This window comes from Sarcophilus harrisii, chromosome 5 (assembly GCF_902635505.1).
Source record: "Sarcophilus harrisii chromosome 5, mSarHar1.11, whole genome shotgun sequence".
Lineage (NCBI taxonomy): Eukaryota > Metazoa > Chordata > Mammalia > Dasyuromorphia > Dasyuridae > Sarcophilus > Sarcophilus harrisii.
In genome coordinates, this window is record NC_045430.1 from 10674899 (window position 1) to 10697091 (window position 22193).

The 22193-nt window shown below is 40.5% G+C and overlaps 1 protein-coding gene across 3 annotated transcripts in view; it reads right to left on the reverse strand.

Moving 5' to 3' along the window:
- The window catches only part of EP300 (E1A binding protein p300), a 76469-nt gene that overhangs the window by 35421 nt on the left and 18855 nt on the right, over window positions 1–22193 (reverse strand). For 2 of the 3 annotated variants that reach the window (XM_031938295.1, XM_031938294.1), the window contains exons 2-4: window positions 12168–12829; window positions 6108–6284; window positions 4308–4569 (exon numbers count right to left, since the gene is read on the reverse strand). In XM_031938295.1, coding sequence (XP_031794155.1) covers window positions 4308–4569; window positions 6108–6284; window positions 12168–12829 — 1101 coding nt within the window. The remainder of the gene's footprint in view (window positions 1–4307; window positions 4570–6107; window positions 6285–12167; window positions 12830–22193) is intronic. The other variant, XM_031938296.1, reaches the window with a different exon arrangement.

Sequence of the window (22193 nt, forward strand, 5' to 3'; positions counted from 1 at the left end):
AAGAATTCCCAAAGAAAACCGGGGGAAAAAAGCACCCTCTAGAATGCAATCCACATATCCAATAATGGTTGAAGAACTACCAGTCTCTGATCACTAGTCCTCAGCCTTCAGTGGAGCAATGGAATACCGTGCAGTTTTCAGAAACCAAGGTATACTCGAAACACAAAAAACCAGACCCAGAAGTTTAAGTGGTGATGAGGGTGCGAAAGCTGCAGACCCAGCAACCTGTCTATACTGACCACAACCCATGAGGGGTTAAGAGAGAAAGAAGGAGATGGAAGGAAAAAGAAGAGAGGATGAGAAGAGTGTAAGGAGGAAAGAGGTGAGAACTAGAGGCACAAATTTTGAAATTCAAAGCTCATTTTTTTGGGGGGGAGGGGGTTTAGCGTCAGCTGTGCAAGCATGCAATGGCTTTTTGTTTGTACGTGTGTAGTGAGTAGAGTCAGAAGGTTTTTATAAGCGTTAAAGCACAAAGAGCTGGAGACCTTGCCCCATGAGGACGCACCAGTGATGTGAGGGACACTCAGCTTAAAGGCAACATCAGAGGCCGGTGGTGGCTGTCAGGATTGTTAGTCTTGTCCCTAGTGGGATGCCCAGGGGCCCCCAAATGGCAGCTGTCCCCATGTCGGAGCTGGACTAAAGGACTGAAAACCCTTAATTCCATAATCCCAATTAAAAACACAATTAAAAAATGTTTCGCTGTCCTGCCCACACTGTGAGGGCCCCTTGGAGATGAGTTGTTGGTGCAGACCCCACCTCTGAGCTCTCTCTCCATCAGAGCTCTGGGTACATCACTTCTTACCAATTCGCCTTTCCTGCCAAGGTCCAGGTGGTTTACAAACACAACCAGATCTCCACTCCTGCCACAAAGGTCATCCCACCCAATGACAATCCTGTTTTCCCCTTGCTTTGCTTGTAACTCCAGATACCTCTACTTCCTCCTCTTGTAATCCACTTCTACCTCATTATGGAATAACATGCAACTGCAATTTAACTTTTTTTCCTCTATTAAACTTATGGAAAAATTGACGATTTTTTAACCAGAAACCATATGCCAGGAACTAAGCAGGCATGTAAAGGAGACATTTTGGGGAGTGAGGAGGGAAGACTTGTGGAGGCTATGGCAGTGCTTGAGAAGGACAAGTAGGAGGGCTTTTATAAAAGGGAGTTGGGGGGGGGGAGAGAGAGGAGGAAGAGGTGCATGGGGAGGACTGACCAGAAAGCACAGAGCCAGAGACCTCAGGATCTGCTCTGGAGTCAGCATCAGTGGGTCCTTGCCCTCTGCTCTGTTCTCCCTCCTTACTCACAGAAGGGATGGACACTCCCAACCTCCCCTATAACCTAGGCACAGGGACATGCAGCAAGGCTGGGTCTCTCCTCTGGCTGGCTGCTTAGATTCCCACTCTTCCTTGGCAGGCTCTTCCTGCAGGTTGCCCCTGAACTCCAGGTGCTCACCCCCACTGCTCACTTTCCTCCCACTCCGTGGACACCTCCATCCAACTACTACCAAAGCTTTCCCCAGCCTCTGACGTCTCCATCTCTATGTACTCATCTTCAATGGCTTCCTGAGCACCCCAAGGGTCTACACTAGAAGGGAAAGGCTTGAGGAGAATAGAGACTAAGTTCTAAGCTGCTCTTTCTGGCATCCAAGGACCAATTCATCATCACCCATTTGTGCCCATCTGCCAAATACTTGCCCTCTTTGTGACCAGCACCCTGGATCACCCTTGTTTTACACAACTAAATGGTTATGTAAAACCATCTCCCATGCTCCCCCATCTCCATGGCTTATTTTATGTGTGTAAGTCTCTTCTCCACTTGGTATCATCCTCCAATGACCAGTAACCATGAGGCACACAAGAACTGAATAAATGCTGAGCAAATTAAAGGGATACTTTGGGTGCCCTGAGAAAATGTTTAGTCAAGCAGAGGTAAGCATGAATCATGCCTGCTGGACCAGTCTCATCTCTTGCCCATCCTGGCTCTGAGTCCAGAAGAGCAATATATTTGTGAAGCAGACAGAAGTGGATTAGAAGAATTCAGAAGCCCAAAAATCCAATTCAAGTGATGGACCAGTAGATCACTAGAGTTAAAGTCTCCGATCAAGGACCATGACAGTCACTTCAATAGGCTTATCAATGACGTAGCTGAAAGAATGGATCAAATATGTTACGGTGTTAGGTGACACAGATGCCCAAGTCACTGAATGACAGAATTGGGACCAGAAAGAGAAGAGATGTCAATTAAAAGGCCAATGGGAAACTGACCTATGGAACAATTTTCATTTATTATGGCTATTCAAAATGGAGCAGGCACCTGACTGGAACATGTCTAGCAAACTGAGACTCAGGAAACAAATGGGCAATGCTGGTCACTGTCTTGCATACACCAATTGTGCAAAAGAAAGCATATGGCTTTTTCCTTGCTATTGAAATTAGTTCAGCTAACAAAATTAAAATTAATAAACAACAGCAACATTCAAACTTAGATTTAAAGCTGAAGAACTGGATTGAGGAAAGTTGGGTGGGTTGTTAATATGAATAATAATCAAGGGATTTTTGCACACGGACACTATAGTAAAAATCATAGATGGAATGGGAAAGGATCTCAGTACCCAAGCAGACCAGACCTCATTCTACAGAGGATGGCACAGTCATGGAGTCTGCTCTTTGCTTCTAGGCACTAGAAGGATGGACATGAATGATTCTGGCTATCTGGCAGTGTGACCAGGATGGTCACTTGGGCTACAAGTGGGCCTTAGGAGATCTCAGGGTTCTGAGTAAAATGGAAGACTTGCCTCAAGAAGAAAGCATTGGGAGCAATGGGGTAGGAGATGCAGAGGCAGAAAACCCTGGATTAGCAATCACTTCCCCAGCCTTGGGTAGAAAGCTGATGATATGAGTCCCTCTGGTCTCCACCCCACCACACCTCCCAACCATGTGGGAATACTATCAACTTAGAATCATTCTGGGAAAGGTGGGATAAGCTTCCTTGAGGTCTCTAATACAAGATTTCAATTTGAGGCTGGATGTCAAATTTGGGAGTGGATGTGGGTGAGTAGATTCCTAACCAAGTATGAATGAGTTGGATTAAATCTGAGCTATCAATTTTAATGGTCTTATTCTAGAAACTATTTACCGGATAAGCCACTGGAGAAATACCTGTGAACACAAAACTAAAATTTGGTCACTGGATTTGACTTTCAAATGATACCTCAATCAAGAGGTAGAGGGGGGAAAAAAAAATCAAATTGGGGAACAAGTTTCTTGGAACTAGCGGATAGGGTTTATTCAAATAATGACCCATAGGGCAGCTAAATGGCACAGTGGATAGAGCACTGGCCCTGGAGTCAGGAGGACCGGAGTTCAAATCCAGCCTCACACTTACTAGCTGTGTGGCCCTGGGCAAGTCACTTCACCCCAATTGCCTCTCCCCCCCACCCCTCCCATGACCCTATGTTCTGTTTTTGAGCAAATGTTTATAGAAAGCTGTAATATTATCTAGCTTTCTGTCTACAAAGCTCAAGTGGCCACAGCAGAAACTGGAATTTGTTAGATGCATGTCATAACTGTGCTAGAGGCGCAGGCCTCGAAGGCAAAGCCAAAGAAGTTTGCTGAGTGGCAGCAGGCTGTCCGAAAACCGAGGGCTTCAGCCAGCAATTCTTACCTTGGAGGTCCATGCCTCAGCCCAGGAGAGAGGCTCTTAATAGGAACTAGAGTCAGCTCTGTGCAAAGCAAAACCCAGCTCCTCTAACAAATAAGGAGTGTGCACAGGAGGGGACGGTCCCCCAAACCCGTCTGGGTTGGGGAAAGCACTTTCTCTCCACACAGATCCTGCCCCCACTGCAGGACCCAACCCATCCCTACTGCCTTGTAGGTGTGCCCGTTAACAAATATAGTAACACACACTCACTTTCCCCTCAGAAGAGGGGCTACAGTCCTTTGCCAAAGAGGAGGCAACATTAAGTAATGTAAGCTATATTTAGATATCAGCGGGATTAGTGAAAGGATGGCATTGCCGAGGGGCTAGCTAACCTCAGGACCACAGAAGGCTTCTCTGCTTTTCCCGGGTCACCAGTGAGTCTGCCCACCCCCAAAGCTGCCATTCCTTGTGCCAACAAAGCTCCCTTCCCCCTGGGTACCCACTGCAGCCCTGATACCCGCTTCCCTTGCTCTCCACGCAGCTCCTTTACCAAGAGACCCCACAGGTCCAACAGGAGCTGTATGGCTGGCAGTGTGGCCTGGAAAGGGCCCCCGATCTCATCTACTGATTGCTCTGGATAATACCTAAGCACCCACTCTACTTACCCTGGCAGGACTTGCCAGCCTGGCAATGTGTCATGTGGTTGAGGACATTCTTCATTGTGCGACAGTGGGGAAGGTTACACTGGCGCACTTCCCCGTTGGCTTGCTCGCGCCGCTGACACTTGTGGGCATGCAAGAGAAGAACAAGTTGCTGTTGAATGAGCTTCCTCTTCTCAGGATCAGCTGTGGGGGGTCCAGAACCCATTCCCTGGGGTGCAGAGGGCACCATGCCAGGTGGCTGAACTTGAGGGGCCTGCTGCTGGCCCTTAGAGAGACAAGAGCAGGAGCTGAGTTAGTGTCCGTTACTTGCACCATCCCCCTCATTTCTCTAACACTATGGTGGGACTGGGGGACTCTGAGCAGCCCGTCCTGGCCCTCCCTCAGTACAACAAGTGAAGCTCCCTTCCCACAGGTGCAGCTAAGTCCTGGCACTGTGGAGTTAGGCCTTTACCTACTTTAAGATGTAAGAGAATTTCTAGGATGTCAAAGACAACAAAGTGATAGCTCCTCGAAATGTTGTTCCTCCTAAGACTTGACAGAAAAAGTAAGATAAAATGGGATTCTCGGAAGCTAGGGACAGGTGGAGGAAAACTGAGTTTCTTTTCTCGAAATCCTACAAAATTGATTAGGTGTCAATCTAAGAAAAAAATCATCAAGGTATTCATTCTCCTAAGGAAACGAGGGGCCCTAAATTTCAAGGGAAGTGGCTGGTGTTTTGGCAAATTTTGTGACACAGGCACATTCTATACAGGTGAAGTTAATGGGGAAAAAGAGTGGGGAGGGAGTGGAGAACTACTTAATCTTAGGTCAGCCAACTAGCATTTCTTTAAGCACCTACTGTATGCAGGCATTGTTCCTGCTTTCAAGAAGCTCACAAGCTAACAGGGGAGAGAGACAAAGGCCTGGCTCACAATTGCAGGCCAGTCCCACTTCTCTCTAAGCGGGTGTCTTGATCCTAACAAATAGGCTTCTAATGTCACTCTTGGAAGAAGTGGAGGTAGAATGAAGGAAGGATTCTTTCGCATCTGAAGCCTAAAACACTTACACAGGTACAAAGAGCAATAATAGAGTAAAAACAAAACAAACAAAAGCCACGGGAAGACATTACAAGTCGGCAATTCTTACTCAGTCCAACTTCCTCCCCTTAAGAAATGGTGGATGAACATATCCCTTGACTTAATATCTAGCAGATATAGGTTGTTGGCAAGGTCTTAAATGCTGTCAACTCAAAACAGCCAATGTGGAATGGCAAAGAGACATGGAGTCATAATCTGACTCGCACCAGCAAAATGATGAAAATAGCACTTGTAATACTTGCCTCATAGGAAAGGAAATGCCATGGGAGGAAATGTTTTAGAAACCTTAAAGTACTATATAAAATAGAAGCAGCTTCTATCATCTATCTTGCCTTTATTCCTGGAGATTTTAAACAGAATATAGATTTATTGATTGATTTAACCTGGTACCAAGGCAAGATTCTTGAGGAGCAAGGGAGAGGGAGATGCTATCATTGCTCCTTCCTAATTCCAACCACTGCCCCATATCCCAGTGTGGCACCTGCCAGGCTCTGGGACACAGCACCACGCTTGTGTTCAAAGAAAAAAATGAAAAGGCAGAGAAAGGCAAGTTATGCATATTTACGCAAATTCAATTTCTTCATATATTTCAGAACAGGGAGATGGCCCCTTCCCTCCCTCCCAGCGGCAAGAAGAGTGTGCGTTTCCCACCCTCAACCTCAATGTTCCAACCCTGGGAAGAAAAAGCAACAACCTTAATCCCAACTTATCACAGAACATTACCTACCATGTTAGGCATTCCTGCTCCAGGAACAGGCTTTTTGTCCATTGGAAACTGGGGCAAGCTGTTGGGCATTCCAGCCTTGTTCTGCATCTGGGGACCAAGTCCAGCAGCTCCAATCTGTTGAGCAGGGTTCTGACTGTACGGTGGACCATAAGGATTGGGATTGTTCATTATTCCCATCTAGTAATGATAAAGAAGAAAGACAAGAGTTCAAGTCAAGGTATCGCCTAAATAACCATTCTTCTTTTCTAGAAAATCCCTGATTAATGAAGTCATTTTTAGAAGGAAACAGCATTTCTCAGTTCTTCTGAAAGAGCTACTTACCAGGGACTTCCTAAGTAAATACTATAAACCAGAAAATGTTTAGAGGGGGAGAGAAGCTATTAATTAAAAATCATGTGTTTTTACAGTTTAAAAAGGTAATTGTTGATCTACAGGGGGAAAAAAATTCCATCGCCTAACAAAGATTTAAGGCAATACATTACGTAGACTTAACATCTCCACACCCCCCCCACACCCCCCCAATGTACTTTGGCAGACATTAAGGCTTCATATATTGTCCAAAGTGCTTATTACTCTCCCAGTTTTCCCCACTTTATGCTTTTTTTGTGCTGTGTTCACAAATCCATTTGGAATTACTCTAGGGCATGGTGACTAGCCATTCCTATGAAGTCCCTTCACCATGCAGCTAAGAAAATTCCTACAATCCCAACTCTGAAACTCTAAGGCAAGTCCAGGTGAGCAGCCAACAAGTCTGCTTCCATGAGCAGAGGTAGAAGGTACAGTTGCTTCTCTGTCCCCAACCATTCCTAGTCTAGGCCATCATGCAGCAGCAAAGAGGGCACTAGCAATAAACATATACAACATCTTTTTACCAATGGAGGGAGTGGGTGGGGGTGATTTCTATGCTTTCATTTTTCCTTCACTCATTTATTGGGGAGAAATCTAGGGTTAACCCTGAAAGTTCTCTGACTCTCAGTTAGCTCACCTGTAAAATGGAGAACATATTACCTCACAAGGGCAATGGAGACTATGTCATAAATCTTAAAAGTAAAATATAAGATGGGTGTGGCTACTATAATTTTGTCTTTTATTTGTTCCTGTAGATATTAACAGGCTATCATTTTTTAATTTAACCTAGTACCCAAGGCCCCCAAAGAGCCATAATAATTCCCACACTACTGCATAGTAGTGTTGGGGTGGAGGTAGGCAACAGAATCCCAATGATTGTATAAACACTGTGTACTTGGGATAAGGTATAACAGGAAGGATGTGTTAACCCAAGACAAAGGGAAAGATCCCAAGGATTCAAAGGGGAAGAAAGTAAATTCAGAAACTTTCTAGAGGCTATTTAGGGATTACAGGGCACTCAAATTTGACCTGTACCTCAAACCCTGACAAATCTAAGGGAATAGTTGGAGTCTTGCCAAGGCCCAGCTTAAATTGGAGATGTGCTTAAAGGGTAATTAGTAATCGAAAGGGCAGAGTCACCTAAAATAGAAATAGAAAGACCACTCCCATCAGTGAGGAGGGAAGAGACAGGGGCCTTCCCCAAGATCAGGAATGTCCTGCTCCAGGAGAACGTGAGGAACAGTTCTTCTTCCCTTCTAAGTTAAGAAGGTGAATATATTCAAATTATATCAAAGGAGATCAGGGAGTAGGGGGGAAAGGATCTAAGCAGTAGGAAAAAAAATCAACAAATATCATTCAGAATGAACAATTACCCTAAGCTGGTTCAAGAGACTCCAGCAAACTTTTTGAAATTGCCCTGTTTAAGCTGAAAATAAAAGCACTATCTTCCCCTAATAAATAATGAAGAGATTCCATCTCAAATCACAGGAAGCCAAAAGTAGAGTTTCAGGTGAAATAATTTTCCCAAATGGTATTTTGTGTAATAAATAACAAGCTGCAAGGAATTCAGAGACACAAAATGATCTGGAACCCCAAGTAAGCTACAATGATGGAAATGATATATCACCAAACTTTCAGTACCTGAAAAACTAAAAAATGGGTCATAGACTAGACAATTAAGGTTAAGGTCTAAACCATCATCTACACTGGCAGAAAAAAAATCACTAGATGTTTCTTTCCTGTTATAAAGGATTTTCCAAAGGGGGTGACTCCCTCTCTCCACATCCCCAAATGGCTGTTATTTTTAAAAACCACATGATTCAATCAAGTTCTTCCTAGGTGCTCATGTGCCTACCACCACACAATATGTAAGAGTTCATTTCAGCCCCTCTCTCAAGGTAACCACCTAAGCAGAATGTGGGGAAAGGGTGCCTGTAAGCATGGCAAGCTACATCTAGCACAGCCCCAGTTTGCACCCACCTGGTACATTTCTAAAACTGCCAGCTGGACAGCCAATTAAAACTATAGGTATCAGGAATGACAGTTTTTCATTCAGTACAGAAAAAATAAAAGTTTTCAATGCAAAAACAGATGTAATAAAAGGGCTTCTGATTCTGTAGAGAGCCTTCACAACTTAAAAAAAAAAAAAAAAAGTACTTCTAAAAAAAAAATGCAAAGTATTTTACAATACAAAGAGACAGCTACAAGATCTAATTACCTTCACAGACAAGCTGAGCAGGGTTTCCTTTAGGATCTCTTTGCTATTAAGATGGGATTACTTGGTCCCCAAGATTGATCTATTTAGTTAACAAATACCAGTTCATCAGGAACAGAAAGCTCTTCATTATCAGAGGTGGGGTTTGGACCCATTGGTTGCCTTTGCAGAAGCTATGCTCTTCAGTGTTGAGACCCAGTTTGGCAATATGTTCTTCAGTTGTTAGTTTTTGTTTTAAAATCATTTTCATCTCAAAATACAGCATTCCTGTACCCTGCAATCTGTCCTTTGTAGCATAAGGCAAAGAAATTCCAAAATCCAGTTTGAATCAGTCTGTTAGTATGTGCTAAGAAGGGAGAAGATGCACATTCTTCTGTGACCAAGCCTGGTCACTAATTACAGAGCATTCTGGTTGGTTTCTTCCTTTGTTTGTGGTCACTAAATCTGCAGTTTCCCCTGTCCCTACATCAGTTTTAACACTTTGCACTAATATTCTTTTATGTCCAAGCCATTTAGCCTTTTCTTATTGGTAGAATCTTCTTTGCCTGGACTCTGGGTCATAAACTATTGATCTAAAATCCTATCTCAGAATGGCTCACAACTCCAACACTCTGAGGGATGTTCATCTTTTCCAACATTACCTACCCTGCCTCCCCACCTTTACCATTCTTGGACAATTTTGGGTAGAGATTTGAAATTCTCTGATGACTGATGTAATCTTTGAAATGGTTAACAGTTTCTTGACCCCTTGATAGACAGGTAAAAAGTTCTTTTATTTTGTATAGATTTTCACATTTTTCATGCATTTTTCTTTTTTTGCCCAATTCCTCGCTCAATTCCTAACTTCTCTTCTCAACCTGGCTATAAAACTTTTAAAATTGCATCTAAATGAAAAATATATTGTTCTCTTTTGTGACTATAGTTTAAGTAATTAGGATGTATCCTCCAGGCACCCTTACATGTCTATATTCTCTTTTTTTCCCCATTTTTAAGTCCCAACTGGGGGCTCATGGTAGAGGAGGGAATTCTTTCACAACAGAGCTAATAACCAATGTTGAATCCTTCCTTATCTAGTCTGTACAACCATCAATGAGAGTGAAAGAACTGAAAACTAGCACAAAGTACTACCGACAATATTTATTAAGATTGCCTTAAGAATAAAGACTTAAATGAAGTCTAATTTTAGTCCCTTTGCTTATGTTTCTTTTTCTGATCTGTTTTTACTATAACACATGGTTAATATAAAATTACATTCTTATTGTTTCTGCAAAAAGCAAAAAACTTCTGTAGCTTCCTTCAGAATGAGTTAAATTACTATCTCCACAGAATTTTATGGGTTCAGCAAGGCACTTTTGTAAAAAATGCCTTGACAGGTAAGCAATTAATGCATTTAAGGTGGGCAGTTTAGAAATGAAGAAAAGGGGGGTTCAGAGAGGTTTTGCTCTCTGGTAATTTTTGCTTAAACTAGTAAAATTTGTCAACCTAGAACCGGGATTTAATCTTAACTTATAAGGCCATAGTTTGTCTAGTTCATTATACTAGCATATGACATCATCTTTTCCAGCTCAACAGTAATTGCAAATCTCAAAGTGCATTTCATGTTACATAGATCTTAAACCATCATAGTCTGAAAAGGCTTGCTAATTGGGAGGGGAAGATTATTTGGGTTCCATTTCTCTTCTTTTATATTAATAAACAATACTCGATTCCATCATTTTAATCCAATTCTTGTACAAGAGGACACTGGAAAGATATGGTTGGTGATTCCTCTAGGAAAGTTGGCCATCTGGGATACATTTCTCTAAACTTGGCTCAACCTGCCTGGCAGATACTTGAGGAATTCTGTAAAATTTCAGTGCGCAAAAACATCACTAAAGCTGCAAATTACAGGATTCAACAATTCTCGCTCCTAGGGCCCCACATTGCTGGATCAAAATCCCTATTTATTACAACATCACCCATTAACTACTATCTGCCCACCTCAACAATATCAAAATTTATGTTGTTTTCCACAAATAACCAATGATTTTAATCCTGCAACTATAACTAATTAAGTCACGTAAGCAGTGCATCTGGGAAAATCTCCATTTTGCAAAGGTTTCCCAAATATTTCAGGGATTATTACTGCATGAAAGGAAATATGAGAACTGATTTAATCAAAGCAAATAAGTAAATCTGCTTCTACAGGTTGTGAAAAGACTGACAAGTATCCTGGTGGATTGAAGGCCAGAAATCTGAGTAATCTTGAGTTTCAATTCTGCCTTTTATACATGTATATTCCTTTTAAACAGCTTTACTATTCTGACAGGTCAGATCTCTTTCTCAAGGCCTTCTAAAAGGTAAAGATATTGATAACATTGATCCAACGAATTAACTCACATAAAACACCTGGCAATGCTTAAAGGGTTAATTCTTGGGGCAGCTAGGTGAGGCAGTGCAGAGCACCAATCCTGGAGTTAAGAACCTGATCAAATCTGACCCTGACTTGCTAACTGTGTGACCCTGAATCAGTCACTTCACCCTGTTTTCTTAGGTTCCCTCATTTATAAAATGAGCTGGAGAAGGAAATGACAAACTATCCAGTATCTGCCAAGAAAGCCCAATTTGGAGAGTTGGAACACTGAAAAAACCCCTGAACATTAACAAGAGAAGCTAGGGAATGGGTTGAGGATGAAGGCAGCACCAAAACTACAAATGAGGGAAATTGAATACTTCCAGGGACCAAATTTGGCCTCTCAAAGGAGCCGTGGGGAAGACAGCCCTGGTCACCTTTTGGTAGGAAGAGCTCCACACGGGGACATTAATACTTTTTAAAATGTCTAGTTCTGCTCTTTTGTCTACAAAAATATTCTATATTATGTGTGACTGTCTCTCTTGAGGAGGTATGACCCACCTTGATCCAATAAATAAATTTAGGGTTTTCTTGGTAAAGATGCTGGAGTGGCCATTTCCTTCTCCAGCTCAGCTGAGGTGATCGAGGCAAACAGGGTAAAGTGACTTTCAGCTAGCAAAAAGATGCCATTTTAAACACCTGAGCCACAATTCAGCATTAAAGCAACACTGTGCTCTTGCCTTCAAGAACCTTCCACTATACTGGGAAAAAAATCACATGTCTACATACACATGATAACAGATGCACTATAAGGAGTGCAGATTTATGAAGGGGTAAAGGTTAAAGATTTGAGATGCAGTGGTGAGATGGGCTGCAATCCAGATGTGGAGAGAGGCCTGTGTAGGAACATCAAGATGGGAAACGGTAGGTCAGTTTGGTCAGAACATATACTTTATGTTCTGGGCAAGTCTCTAAGTCTGCAAAAGTAGAGCGATATGTAATGGAGAGTTTGGGGACAGCAAAGTGACTAGTTCAGACCCAAGTGGATACCATTTTGGCAGCTGAGAAAGATGGCGGACCAACAAGTAGATGTGACCTAGAAACATAATCGAGTAGTGCTAAATACTGACCCAGAGAGAGTTAAGATTAAGTCCCACCCCCTTACCTTGCCCAAGGATCCTCCAGGCTGTGGACCCCTTAATCCGGCTTGTCCTCCCATCTGGGGAGAGCCTTGTTGCAGTGGCTCAGCCAGTAAATTGCCGGTGTTTCCCATGCCTTGGTTTGGATACGGCATGTTCGGTCTCCCTCTGCCCGCTCCAATGGAACCGTTCATGACTTGACTTGGCATCATCCCCTGCCCGTTGCCTGTAGCTAACATGCCAGGATTCATGCCAGCACCCATGCCTGTGCTCATCCCGAGGCCAGGCTGATTAACCGGACTGTTCACTCCTGGGATCATACCCGCGGCAGACTGTGCTGAAGGACCTTGATTTGGCCCACTGGCACCCACTCCCATGTTCGGAGAAGTCAAGCCGGCCTGGCCCATGGGGCTTTTGACCATGCTATTCAATATTCCCATTCCAGGACTGTTCTGCTGGGCTTGAGTAGCCATGCCTTGTCCAGGGCCACCAACTCCCATATTGAGATTCGGGGAACTGCCAGCCCGTAACAATTCAGAAAGCTGTTTATGTTTTGAGGCAGCATCTTGTGCTATGCTAAGACTTGACTGGATCTGATTAATGTCACCACCATTGGTAAGTCCCAATTCTGAAGAGCTGATTAATTCATCTGGTAAGTCGTGTTCTAAGTCAAACAAGGATCCAAAATCTAGAAGAGAAAAACAGAAAATTAAGGCTTAGCAAATGAGGACACCCAGAGCAATGGTTTTTACTACTGAACATGTTCAGCTTTCCACACTTTGTCTCATGGAACCAGAACCGTAAACCAAGCCCCTAAGAACGTATGGGAGTCACACGTTCACTTCCTAACACAATGAGCCCACAAGGTATACAGGTGAAAGACTTGAGAGTTTCATTAGTTGTGCTATTTGTAACATAGAAAAAGACGAATTTAAATCTTTTGATGGTAGAATGGCTAAAGAAATAGTGTAATAGAATATTGTACCACTGAATGACAATGAAATGTAAGGAAGTAAATGAGGTAACACCTTGAAGATGACAAAATACTAGTAATTATGGATTATAAAAGGACAGCTCAAGAATAAACTATTTGGGGATGAGGTCAACATGAATGCTTGTTTGCCTTCACTGAGGAAAAAAGGTAATGATACCCAAACCAAGCACAGAGAGAAAGATTATAGATAATATATTGTTGTAAAAGATTATATTATTTTCCCCATTAAGTGAAAGCTAAGCTCTACATTTTCATTGGGGGAGAGGTTTCATTCTACATTATTAGCACTTGGTGAGGGAAAAAAACGAAAATTGAACTTCATACATTAGTAGTACCTTATATGAAAGCACCTATAGTTCTAGGTGCCCAATAAATATGTTCTACATCACCAGGAACAGACACTAGCATTGGAAGCATTGACGGCTTTGGCAATATCTCATGGGAAGAATTACACACTTATCATAGGACTTGCTTGGCCTCATAGAAGATGGCTGGTTAGCCTGCAGAATACAGACAAGGGTTGTGCAACAGACTTTGAAAGAAGAAAAGACAACCGGACTCTTTGAGCAGGCCTATCATTTTGGCTTTGAAAGCCTCACCTTCTCACCAACTACACTGGCCAGGATCATACACTCACTATGTCATGACCTAAGAACTATAACTCGAGCTAAAAAGAAATGAATAGATGGTTTGCCCTCCAATCTAAGATAAGACCTCTAAGCCCCAAACAGACCTAATTTCTCTTAACCTACCACACAGTTCTGAAGAATTTATAGTAGTAGGTGAACAAATCTGTATAATCCATTTATCATTCAGATAACACTATATGCAAACTAAGATGGTTAAAGAGTACTTCACCTTAAGTTTAAACTAATCATAACAGTAAAAGGGGAGGATATGAATATATTTCAATCATCTTGCCCATTTTAAAAATCATCTTTTTTTTACATAACTTTAAGTATTTCCTTCCATAACTATTTTTGAAAATAAAAATATTTAACAATTTAAAAATTATCCTTATTTATACAGGCAAGGAACCTACCTACTTGCCCAAAACAAGGATTGGATTTCATCCAGACCAGACTTGCCATCCCAATTAATCAATCCCTATGAGCTGATCTCCTCTCCATTTAACTGTCTAGAGATATTGTGTTAGAAAGAGAACCTTGGCACTCAGGAGGTTGCCCTAATGTACAACAGAATGCAAAGAAGCTATGAGATTTTGATTTTATCATCCTCCAAATAAACTTATCTGTGAGTAAGGTATTGTTCTAGCACTGGAGACGCAAAAGTTCAATTTTTATGTTTTGATATTTAGGTCCCTCCAAGGAGGCAGAGAGAAACATCCAAGACATTTTAGGAAGTTTTAATTCTTAAAAGAACAAGTTTAAAATCAGATCAGATATCAGCTCCTAAAATTGAAATCATGAAGAATTAAATACCAATTTACATTCAAGCAGTTAAGTAGCACAATAGATAAAGCTCAGTTCCTTCTGAGTTCAAATCCAAGCTTCTATATTTACTACCTGTGTGACCTCTAAACAAGCCCCTGTTTGTCTCAGTTTCCTTATCTATAAAAGGAGAAGGAAATGGCAAACCAATGCCATGTCTTTGCCAAGAAAACTCTAAATGGAATCACAACTATTATTAATGAAGAGCTTCAGCACTTTACTTAATTAAAAATAACAAAACTACCACAATACTTAGCTGAACCACTTGGAAGAGAAAAGTTGGATGACTTTGGGCAAATCACTTAACCCGTTTGCTTTAGTTTTCTCAATTTAAAAAAGGGGAGGGGCAGGAGAGAGACAATAACTACATTCCAAGGTTGTTAATAAGGATTAAATAGAACAATTACTTGTGCTTAGTGCTGGACTTTGTGGGTAACATATAGAAATACTGATAATTTATGTGGATTTATTTTGTATTCTTCCACTTGCTTAAGTTGTACTACTATTATTTAATGATAAGCTTGAATCATAAATATATTTTTCTTACCCTTTGCTGTAATGTTAATAAACAGATGAAATTTTTAATGGGATTTTATTTATTTCCATTGAGCTGGAACCAATTACCATGTTTTACAACTTGGAATTCGATGCTATTTGATGAGGACAGAATTTAATGTCCAAAATAATTGTGCTCAACTGTGATTTTCTTTTTCTGTTTTATTCAGCCTGTGAAAATGCTTTTTAAAAATTCATTAAATTCAGAATTAAGAGATCAGTGATATGAACATTTCTTCAAAGAACTATCAACCATTGCTATTAAACTATTAATAACCACATGAAAGAAAAGTTCCAAAAACCAAATCAAAACAATTATTAGTTTAGCTCTTCAGCAAATTAGCAAGTGTTAAAGAGAAGAATGGTCAGTGTTTGAAGGATTGTGGAGAGAGGCATTATTCTAGAAGTTTGAACTGATATTATTCCAGAAAACAATTTTGTCAAATGACTTGTCTTCATATCCTTGCACTCACTTCACTGCTAAATATCTGCCCATTCCAGAGGCCGATGACAAAAACAATCTGACTATTACAAATCACTTATAACACTGTTTTGTTGTTGTTGTGATAGTAGTAGTAAAATGGAAACAAAGTAAATACTGAGCAATTGGAGAACACTCAGACAAATTATGGTGAACGAATGTAAAGCCATATTGCTACACTGTAAGAAAAGATGAATATGACTAATCATGGGAAGATGCAAAGCAAATTGAGCAAAATCAGGCAAACAGGATATGCAATTGCAAAAATGTAAATGTTAAAAGCAGCAACAACAAAATAGAATAGAAATGGAATATGATCAAATCAGTCACCCAGCTCAGCCCTAGAAAGGCCAGCAGGAAGAAGACTGGGGGTATGACACTGCAGGTAATGTCTTTTTGATGTGTTGGCAAATTCTGATGAATGGCTTTTTTTTTTTTTTTTGGGGGGGGGTCCTTTTTTTTTTTTTTTTGCTCTTTTTAAATTTTTGTTGCAAGTTCACACACACTCACACACACTCTCTCTCTCTCTCTCTCAGCAAGGAGTTGCTGGAGAAATGGAAGGGAGATTTATAGAAGAGAGGCTTGTTAAGAAATTCCAGACCTGAGTGTGTTTTTAAGAAGCATAGAAAGAGTCAGTAAATAGGGAAAAATTGAGAGGGATGGTTGAGAATGGGGGCAATTTTTCTGCAGAAAATGGGTATGGAGGGACTGGTCCTAGCAAGGGTACTAAAATAAGGGATACTGAGGATGATAATTACTCAGGAAAAACTGACAAGAGAAGTTGAAATCACCTGGATTCTTGAAAATGAATAAAATGTTTTAGCAAATACTGCCAATGAGATAATGTACATAAGTAACATGTGCTATGCAATAGCAGTACATGTATATAACAGAAATAAACATATTTGGGTATATGTTCAAAATTTTCACTGATAGGTTGCCTAATCAAAAAAGTCTGGAAACCATTAGTCTAGATAATTGAGGACCAACTAAGAGACCTCCCACTTCTTTCTAGATAGAAAGCCATCTCATCTTCCCTATTTTTATGACCATCTACAAATAGTCTGCTTGGTGAAAAAAGCAATTATTTCAATTATTTCACTCAATGCCACATGCACAAAGATTCTCAAATCTCAAGTTAAGCAGCACTTAACCTTAAGGTTTAAAAAAAAAATCATTTTGCCCAAATAGGTGCATATTTAGGAAAACAAAGAGAAGCATTCTATCAGCAGAAGCTGGCATGCCTGAAATTGTTGCTCTCATATATGAATTTGCTGCTAGAATGTTCAGGAAATCCAATCATTTTTGTTGAACCTATGAAATAGTCAGTTTTCGAGTGAAAGGGTAAGATTAGGAATCTAAGATTAGGAATCTAAGTCTGATCTGCTTGACACAGATTATTGCTGGAAGAGTGATCTAGTCAAACCCTCTCAAAAGTTCATAATCACTTCTTGTTTAATAAAATGTTTTGGTTGGGAATTCATTCCCCTCCCCTTTTATACTATTTAATCCCACAAGTAACTCTGAAAGTAAGGAAAAAACATGTCCTCAAGTACAACTATGAGGATCCTGGATCCTGTCAGCTTATTTAATTAGTATGAGAGCTGGTTTTTCCAATCCTTTTTCCTTCATTGGCTTGGTTTCCAGAGATATTTATTGATCAAGCAAGGTTAATTTAAACAAGATTCTGACCCAACTTTAAGGGAATTTCAAATAGTTCCACTTAAGAGATCTGTCTAGAAGCCTCAACTTCAATTGTGGCCATCTAGAGATCACACTAACTTTGATAATTGGATGACTGAATATTAAACACAGTGCCCGTGCACCGACACAGATCTGTTTTATTGAGCAATTATATTTTTAAGAACAAGCTTTTAATCTACTCAAGGATGTCACCTACAATTGTTTCCTCTTAAATTTAGTCAAGAATTGCTAAATTTCTACAAAGTGTCCCATTTCAGTCATTTAATATGCATTTAAGTACCTACTATATGCCAAGCACTCTGCAAAGAACTGATAATACAAAGAAAGACTCAACCTGATTTGTAAGGAGACAACATGCAAACACACTAAGAATAAGCTATAGAACAAAGGGAAGGTACTAGAATTAATAAAAACTGGGGAAGTTTCCTATAAAATCCCTATACAAAATAGGGATTATAGCTGGGACTTCTAGGCACAGGTTTGGCCAATAAAAATGTCCAGAGCCAGGAGATGGAATTTTGTGTGTGACCAACAGCCCAGAGGTTAGCATCACTGTGGGATGGGGAGGTAGACTACAAATAGGGCATGGGGAGAATAGAGGTTTTGAAGGATTTTATATTGGTCCTGGAGATGATGGGGAGCCACTAGAGTTTGCTGAGTAGACAGGGAAAGGAGGATGGGTGTGTGTGTGTGTGTGTGTGTGTGTGTGTTACTGAATGAAGGATGCACTGGAGCAGGGAGAGACTTGTGGCTACAGAACATCCTTCAGATTCCTGTAACAATCCAGATGTTGAGAAGGTAAGGCTGCATTAGGGTGGTCGTGGAAGGGGGAATATTTGTAGGATTCTGCAAAAGTCTTTGCAACAAGTGAGGGAAAGAGAGGCGAGGTGTCAAGGATGACAAAAAGTTGTAAGCCTAGAGCACATAGTAACAAGGAGGTTTGGAAGAGGGAAGAGCATGGGAGATTTAAAATGTATATGGGATAAAGTCATAATGGTAGGGAAGAAGAAAGCAAAGTAGCAATAAATGAAAGTGTGAATGAGTCGAAGTATAGCCAGATGTCTAGGGATTTTAAATCTACTAAGCAGTTGGAGATGTGAAACTAGAAGTCTCAGGAAAAAATATTTAAGAATCTTTAGCACCCGAGAGAACTGATATAGGACAACAGGAGAAGGCCCAAGAGAGTCCTGTGGATCATTTCTGTAGAAGTAGCCAGCCAATCTCTGGCTAACTCTAACCTTCCCTAATATAGAGAACCAAGCCTCACCCGTTTCCAGTAAGGACACAGGTCTTTAATCTGGGGCTGGTGCACCTGTTTAATATTTTGATCATTTTTCAATGTAACAGGTTGCCATAGAAATGTCACACATTCTTATGTTATACATCTTTTTTTTTTTTTAAATTTAATAGCCTTTTATTTACAGGATATATGCATGGGTAACTTTACAGCATTAACAATTGCCAAACCTCTTGTTCCAATTTTTTACCTCTTACCCCCCCCCCTCCCCCAGATGACAGGATGACCAGTAGATGTTAAATACATTAAAATATAAATTAGATTATGTTATACATCTTAATAAGTGTGATTCTAAGGGACTCAAAACTTCAGACTGCCAGAGGGGGACCTAACACAAAAAAGAAGAAATCTCCTTCAAATATCTAAAGGTAGATCTAGGCCACACACATCGGTTGTTCCCGACTATCACAATGTTAACACCTACAGAGGGCATAGAAATCACCAACACTGATCCCTCCTCCTTTCATTTTCACACAAACGTTTCTATCTAGTTACAGCAGCCACAATCTCCCCCCCGGCCTATAAGGGAGCTGACTCCCAAGGTCCCTACTGGAATCAAAAAATTCAACCACTTTCAGGTCACTCATTAAATATGCTGACCACATGCTGAGGCAAATCATAGTCTCCTTTTTACTAGGAATATATACTTACCCCTCCACTCCCCCCCCTTACCCCCAGAGGTATTTTAGTCTGTTTTCTTGACCAGTTCTAAATCCATTTCAATGATATAGTCCATATTTCTCCATTTTTTACATTATAATAGCATGGAAAATATCAAACAATTTACTGAAATCCAGAGTTGTTTTCTCTTTAATATTTCCAACTATTTTATAAATCTTATCCAAAAAAGTAATAAAAGTTACTCTGGCCTATCACTGTTGACAAGTCTATACTGGATTTGAGTGGTTTCCATTTTTCTAAATACTCACAAACCTTTTTTTTTTTTTTTTAAATAGCCTTTGATTTACAGGATATATGAATGGGTAACTTTACAGCATTAACAATTGCCAAACCTCTTGTTCCAATTTTTCACCTCTTACCCCCCCACCCCCTCCCCTAGATGGCAGGATGACCAGTAGATGTTAAATATATTAAAATATAAATTAGATACACAATAAGTATACATGACCAAAACGTTATTTTGCTGTACAAAAAGAATTAGACTCTGAAATATTGTACAATTAGCTTTCACAAACCATTTTTTATAACATTTTAGAATCCAAGTCAAACTCACTAGCATAAAGATTAAAGATCTCTATACCCCTTTTTGGCCTCATGTATCAACATCTGGATGATGGAATATAATGAATATCATATGGTTTAAAAAGGATAAAATAAAGGAAATGCTCACTTTAAGTTCACTAAGTAAGGCTAGGAAATTGGTACTTCTTGCTTCAAAACATATGTTTGCTCTGGAAATGAGCTCAGAAGGAGAGCATATCTAGCAAGATTCAGCATGTTCCAGTCCTCAATCTATAAGTGATCTTGAAGAACAAACTAGAAAGAAAAAGATCACCCACAAAATAGAGCCCCAGGAGAAGCAAGGAGTGTCTGCCCTTAAATAACAATTTGTATAAGGCAAAACAAAATGGTTAAAAAGAAACAGATAAAAATAAAAGGTAATTTTAGTAGGAGAAACAGTAGATGGAGTTACAGTTGAGCTCCAGACAGTTAAAAATATATATTTATAATCTTTTCTTCCCACTGCCTCTCATCTTCACAAAGGGAGAAAAAAAGAAGACCCTCATCATTAACATACATAATCCAGCCAAACCAATTCCCCAAACTAGCCATGGCTGAGAATGTATGACTTCATTTTCAATCTGCCATCTCTATTGGGAAGTAATACATTGCATCTTCAGTTTTCTGGACTCATTACAGTGCACTGATCAAAGTTCTGATGTCTTCCAAAGTTGTATTTCTCTATAATATTGTAACTGTATAAATTTTTCTTCTAATTCTGCTCACTTTACTCTGTACCAATTCCTACATCTTTTCCACAAAGTTGGAATTCTAAAAGGTTGAATTAAAAGGGAATTCATCCTATGAATCCCCATAGGAAAGTCATTGTCAAAGGGAGCAAGAGGAGGCGGTGGAATAGCCAGTATGAAGAAGCCCAATTTGGATGGGCTGTGGATAGAGGGTAAGTGAAGGGGGAAGCAAAGAATGATATTTAAGGATAGAGTTACAAGCTGGTATCAGGTTATGAAGGACTTGAAATGGCAGAAGGAGAACTTTCAGGTTGAATCTAAAAGAAGCCACTAGAGTTGACTGAGCAGTAGTCAGGTCTGTACTTACGAATGGATGGATGGATTGGAGAAGAGAGAGGAAATCATAGAAGAAACTATCAGGTTTGCTGAATTCACACACACAAAAACACAAGTGTGGCTCTAGCTAGAGGGGGGAAAGTGATTTTCCATATTGTTTTTCTAAGAATCTACCTTTTAAAGATGTTCATCCAGAATTACCTTGGTTATATTTTTGTTCATAGGTTTCTGTTTACATTTAAGCTGGTGAAGGAGTTCCCTGGATACCTTTGGTGTCTTTAGTTAACTCCTCTGTTCTTCATTAGAAAGATTTACCTTTTTTCCCTTAAATAATTCCCTGAAAAAGCTTTTCCCATACCTGGTTACCTGGGACCAACAAAGCTTACCTGACCCTTTTCTCTCTGAAATATGCTTCTAAAATCATGACTGTGAGTCACACCTCTTCTTTAGCATTGGCTCATACTAGTTCTAGTTCAATACAAACAGTTCTGCCTCTCAGACAGGACTGATTCCCATTCACTCAGAGGCCCTAATCGCACCCCCTCCTCTTTCATCCCAGGTTTCAGGACTCTCCCTGATGGATCACTTCTTCTGAATCCACTTATTTCAAAATATGCCTTAAGATTCAGACTTTAGTCCTTCCTCTCTCCACAATCTCTCCCTTTGTTCCCACAGCTCCACCATTTTGTATAGGGAACTACACAAATGATTCCCAAATCTTCCTGGAACAAACACCACAGCTCGTCCACCAGACCAACTACAGAGCAGGCTGTGAAAAACTGTTACAGTAGCAAAATCTTCCTCTTATAGTCTACCTCCCAAACCGTTGGATTGACTAATTTTTCCCCAAATCTATTGATTTGATCTTTGCCCTCTTCTATATCGTTTACAAATGTTTTTATTTGCTCACTGGTGCTACAACTCAGGACCTCCACAACAGGACACCTCCCCAATTTCCTCCTGGTTAATCTCCTCCCCCTTGCTGCTCTGCACCTCCTAGGCCATGTCTCCCAAATGGTTACTTGTTGCCCCAAAGGGGCCGACTCCTGTGTTGCCTACTCAATGTCTATACACTGCCTATACCCTAGCTAGGGTATATGCTACTGAATTTTAAGGCTTTAGAATCTAAAACGAACACCCCCTTTCCTGGGAAACTCTGCCCAGCCCATGGCCTCCTTCAGAGCCAACCAAGCTGTGTTCTTTCCAAACTACTGCAAGGGGAAAAGATGCTGTCTTAACTCTGAGATACCAATATACAACTCTCAGATGGGTTAAGATGACAGGAAAAGATAACGTGGGAGGG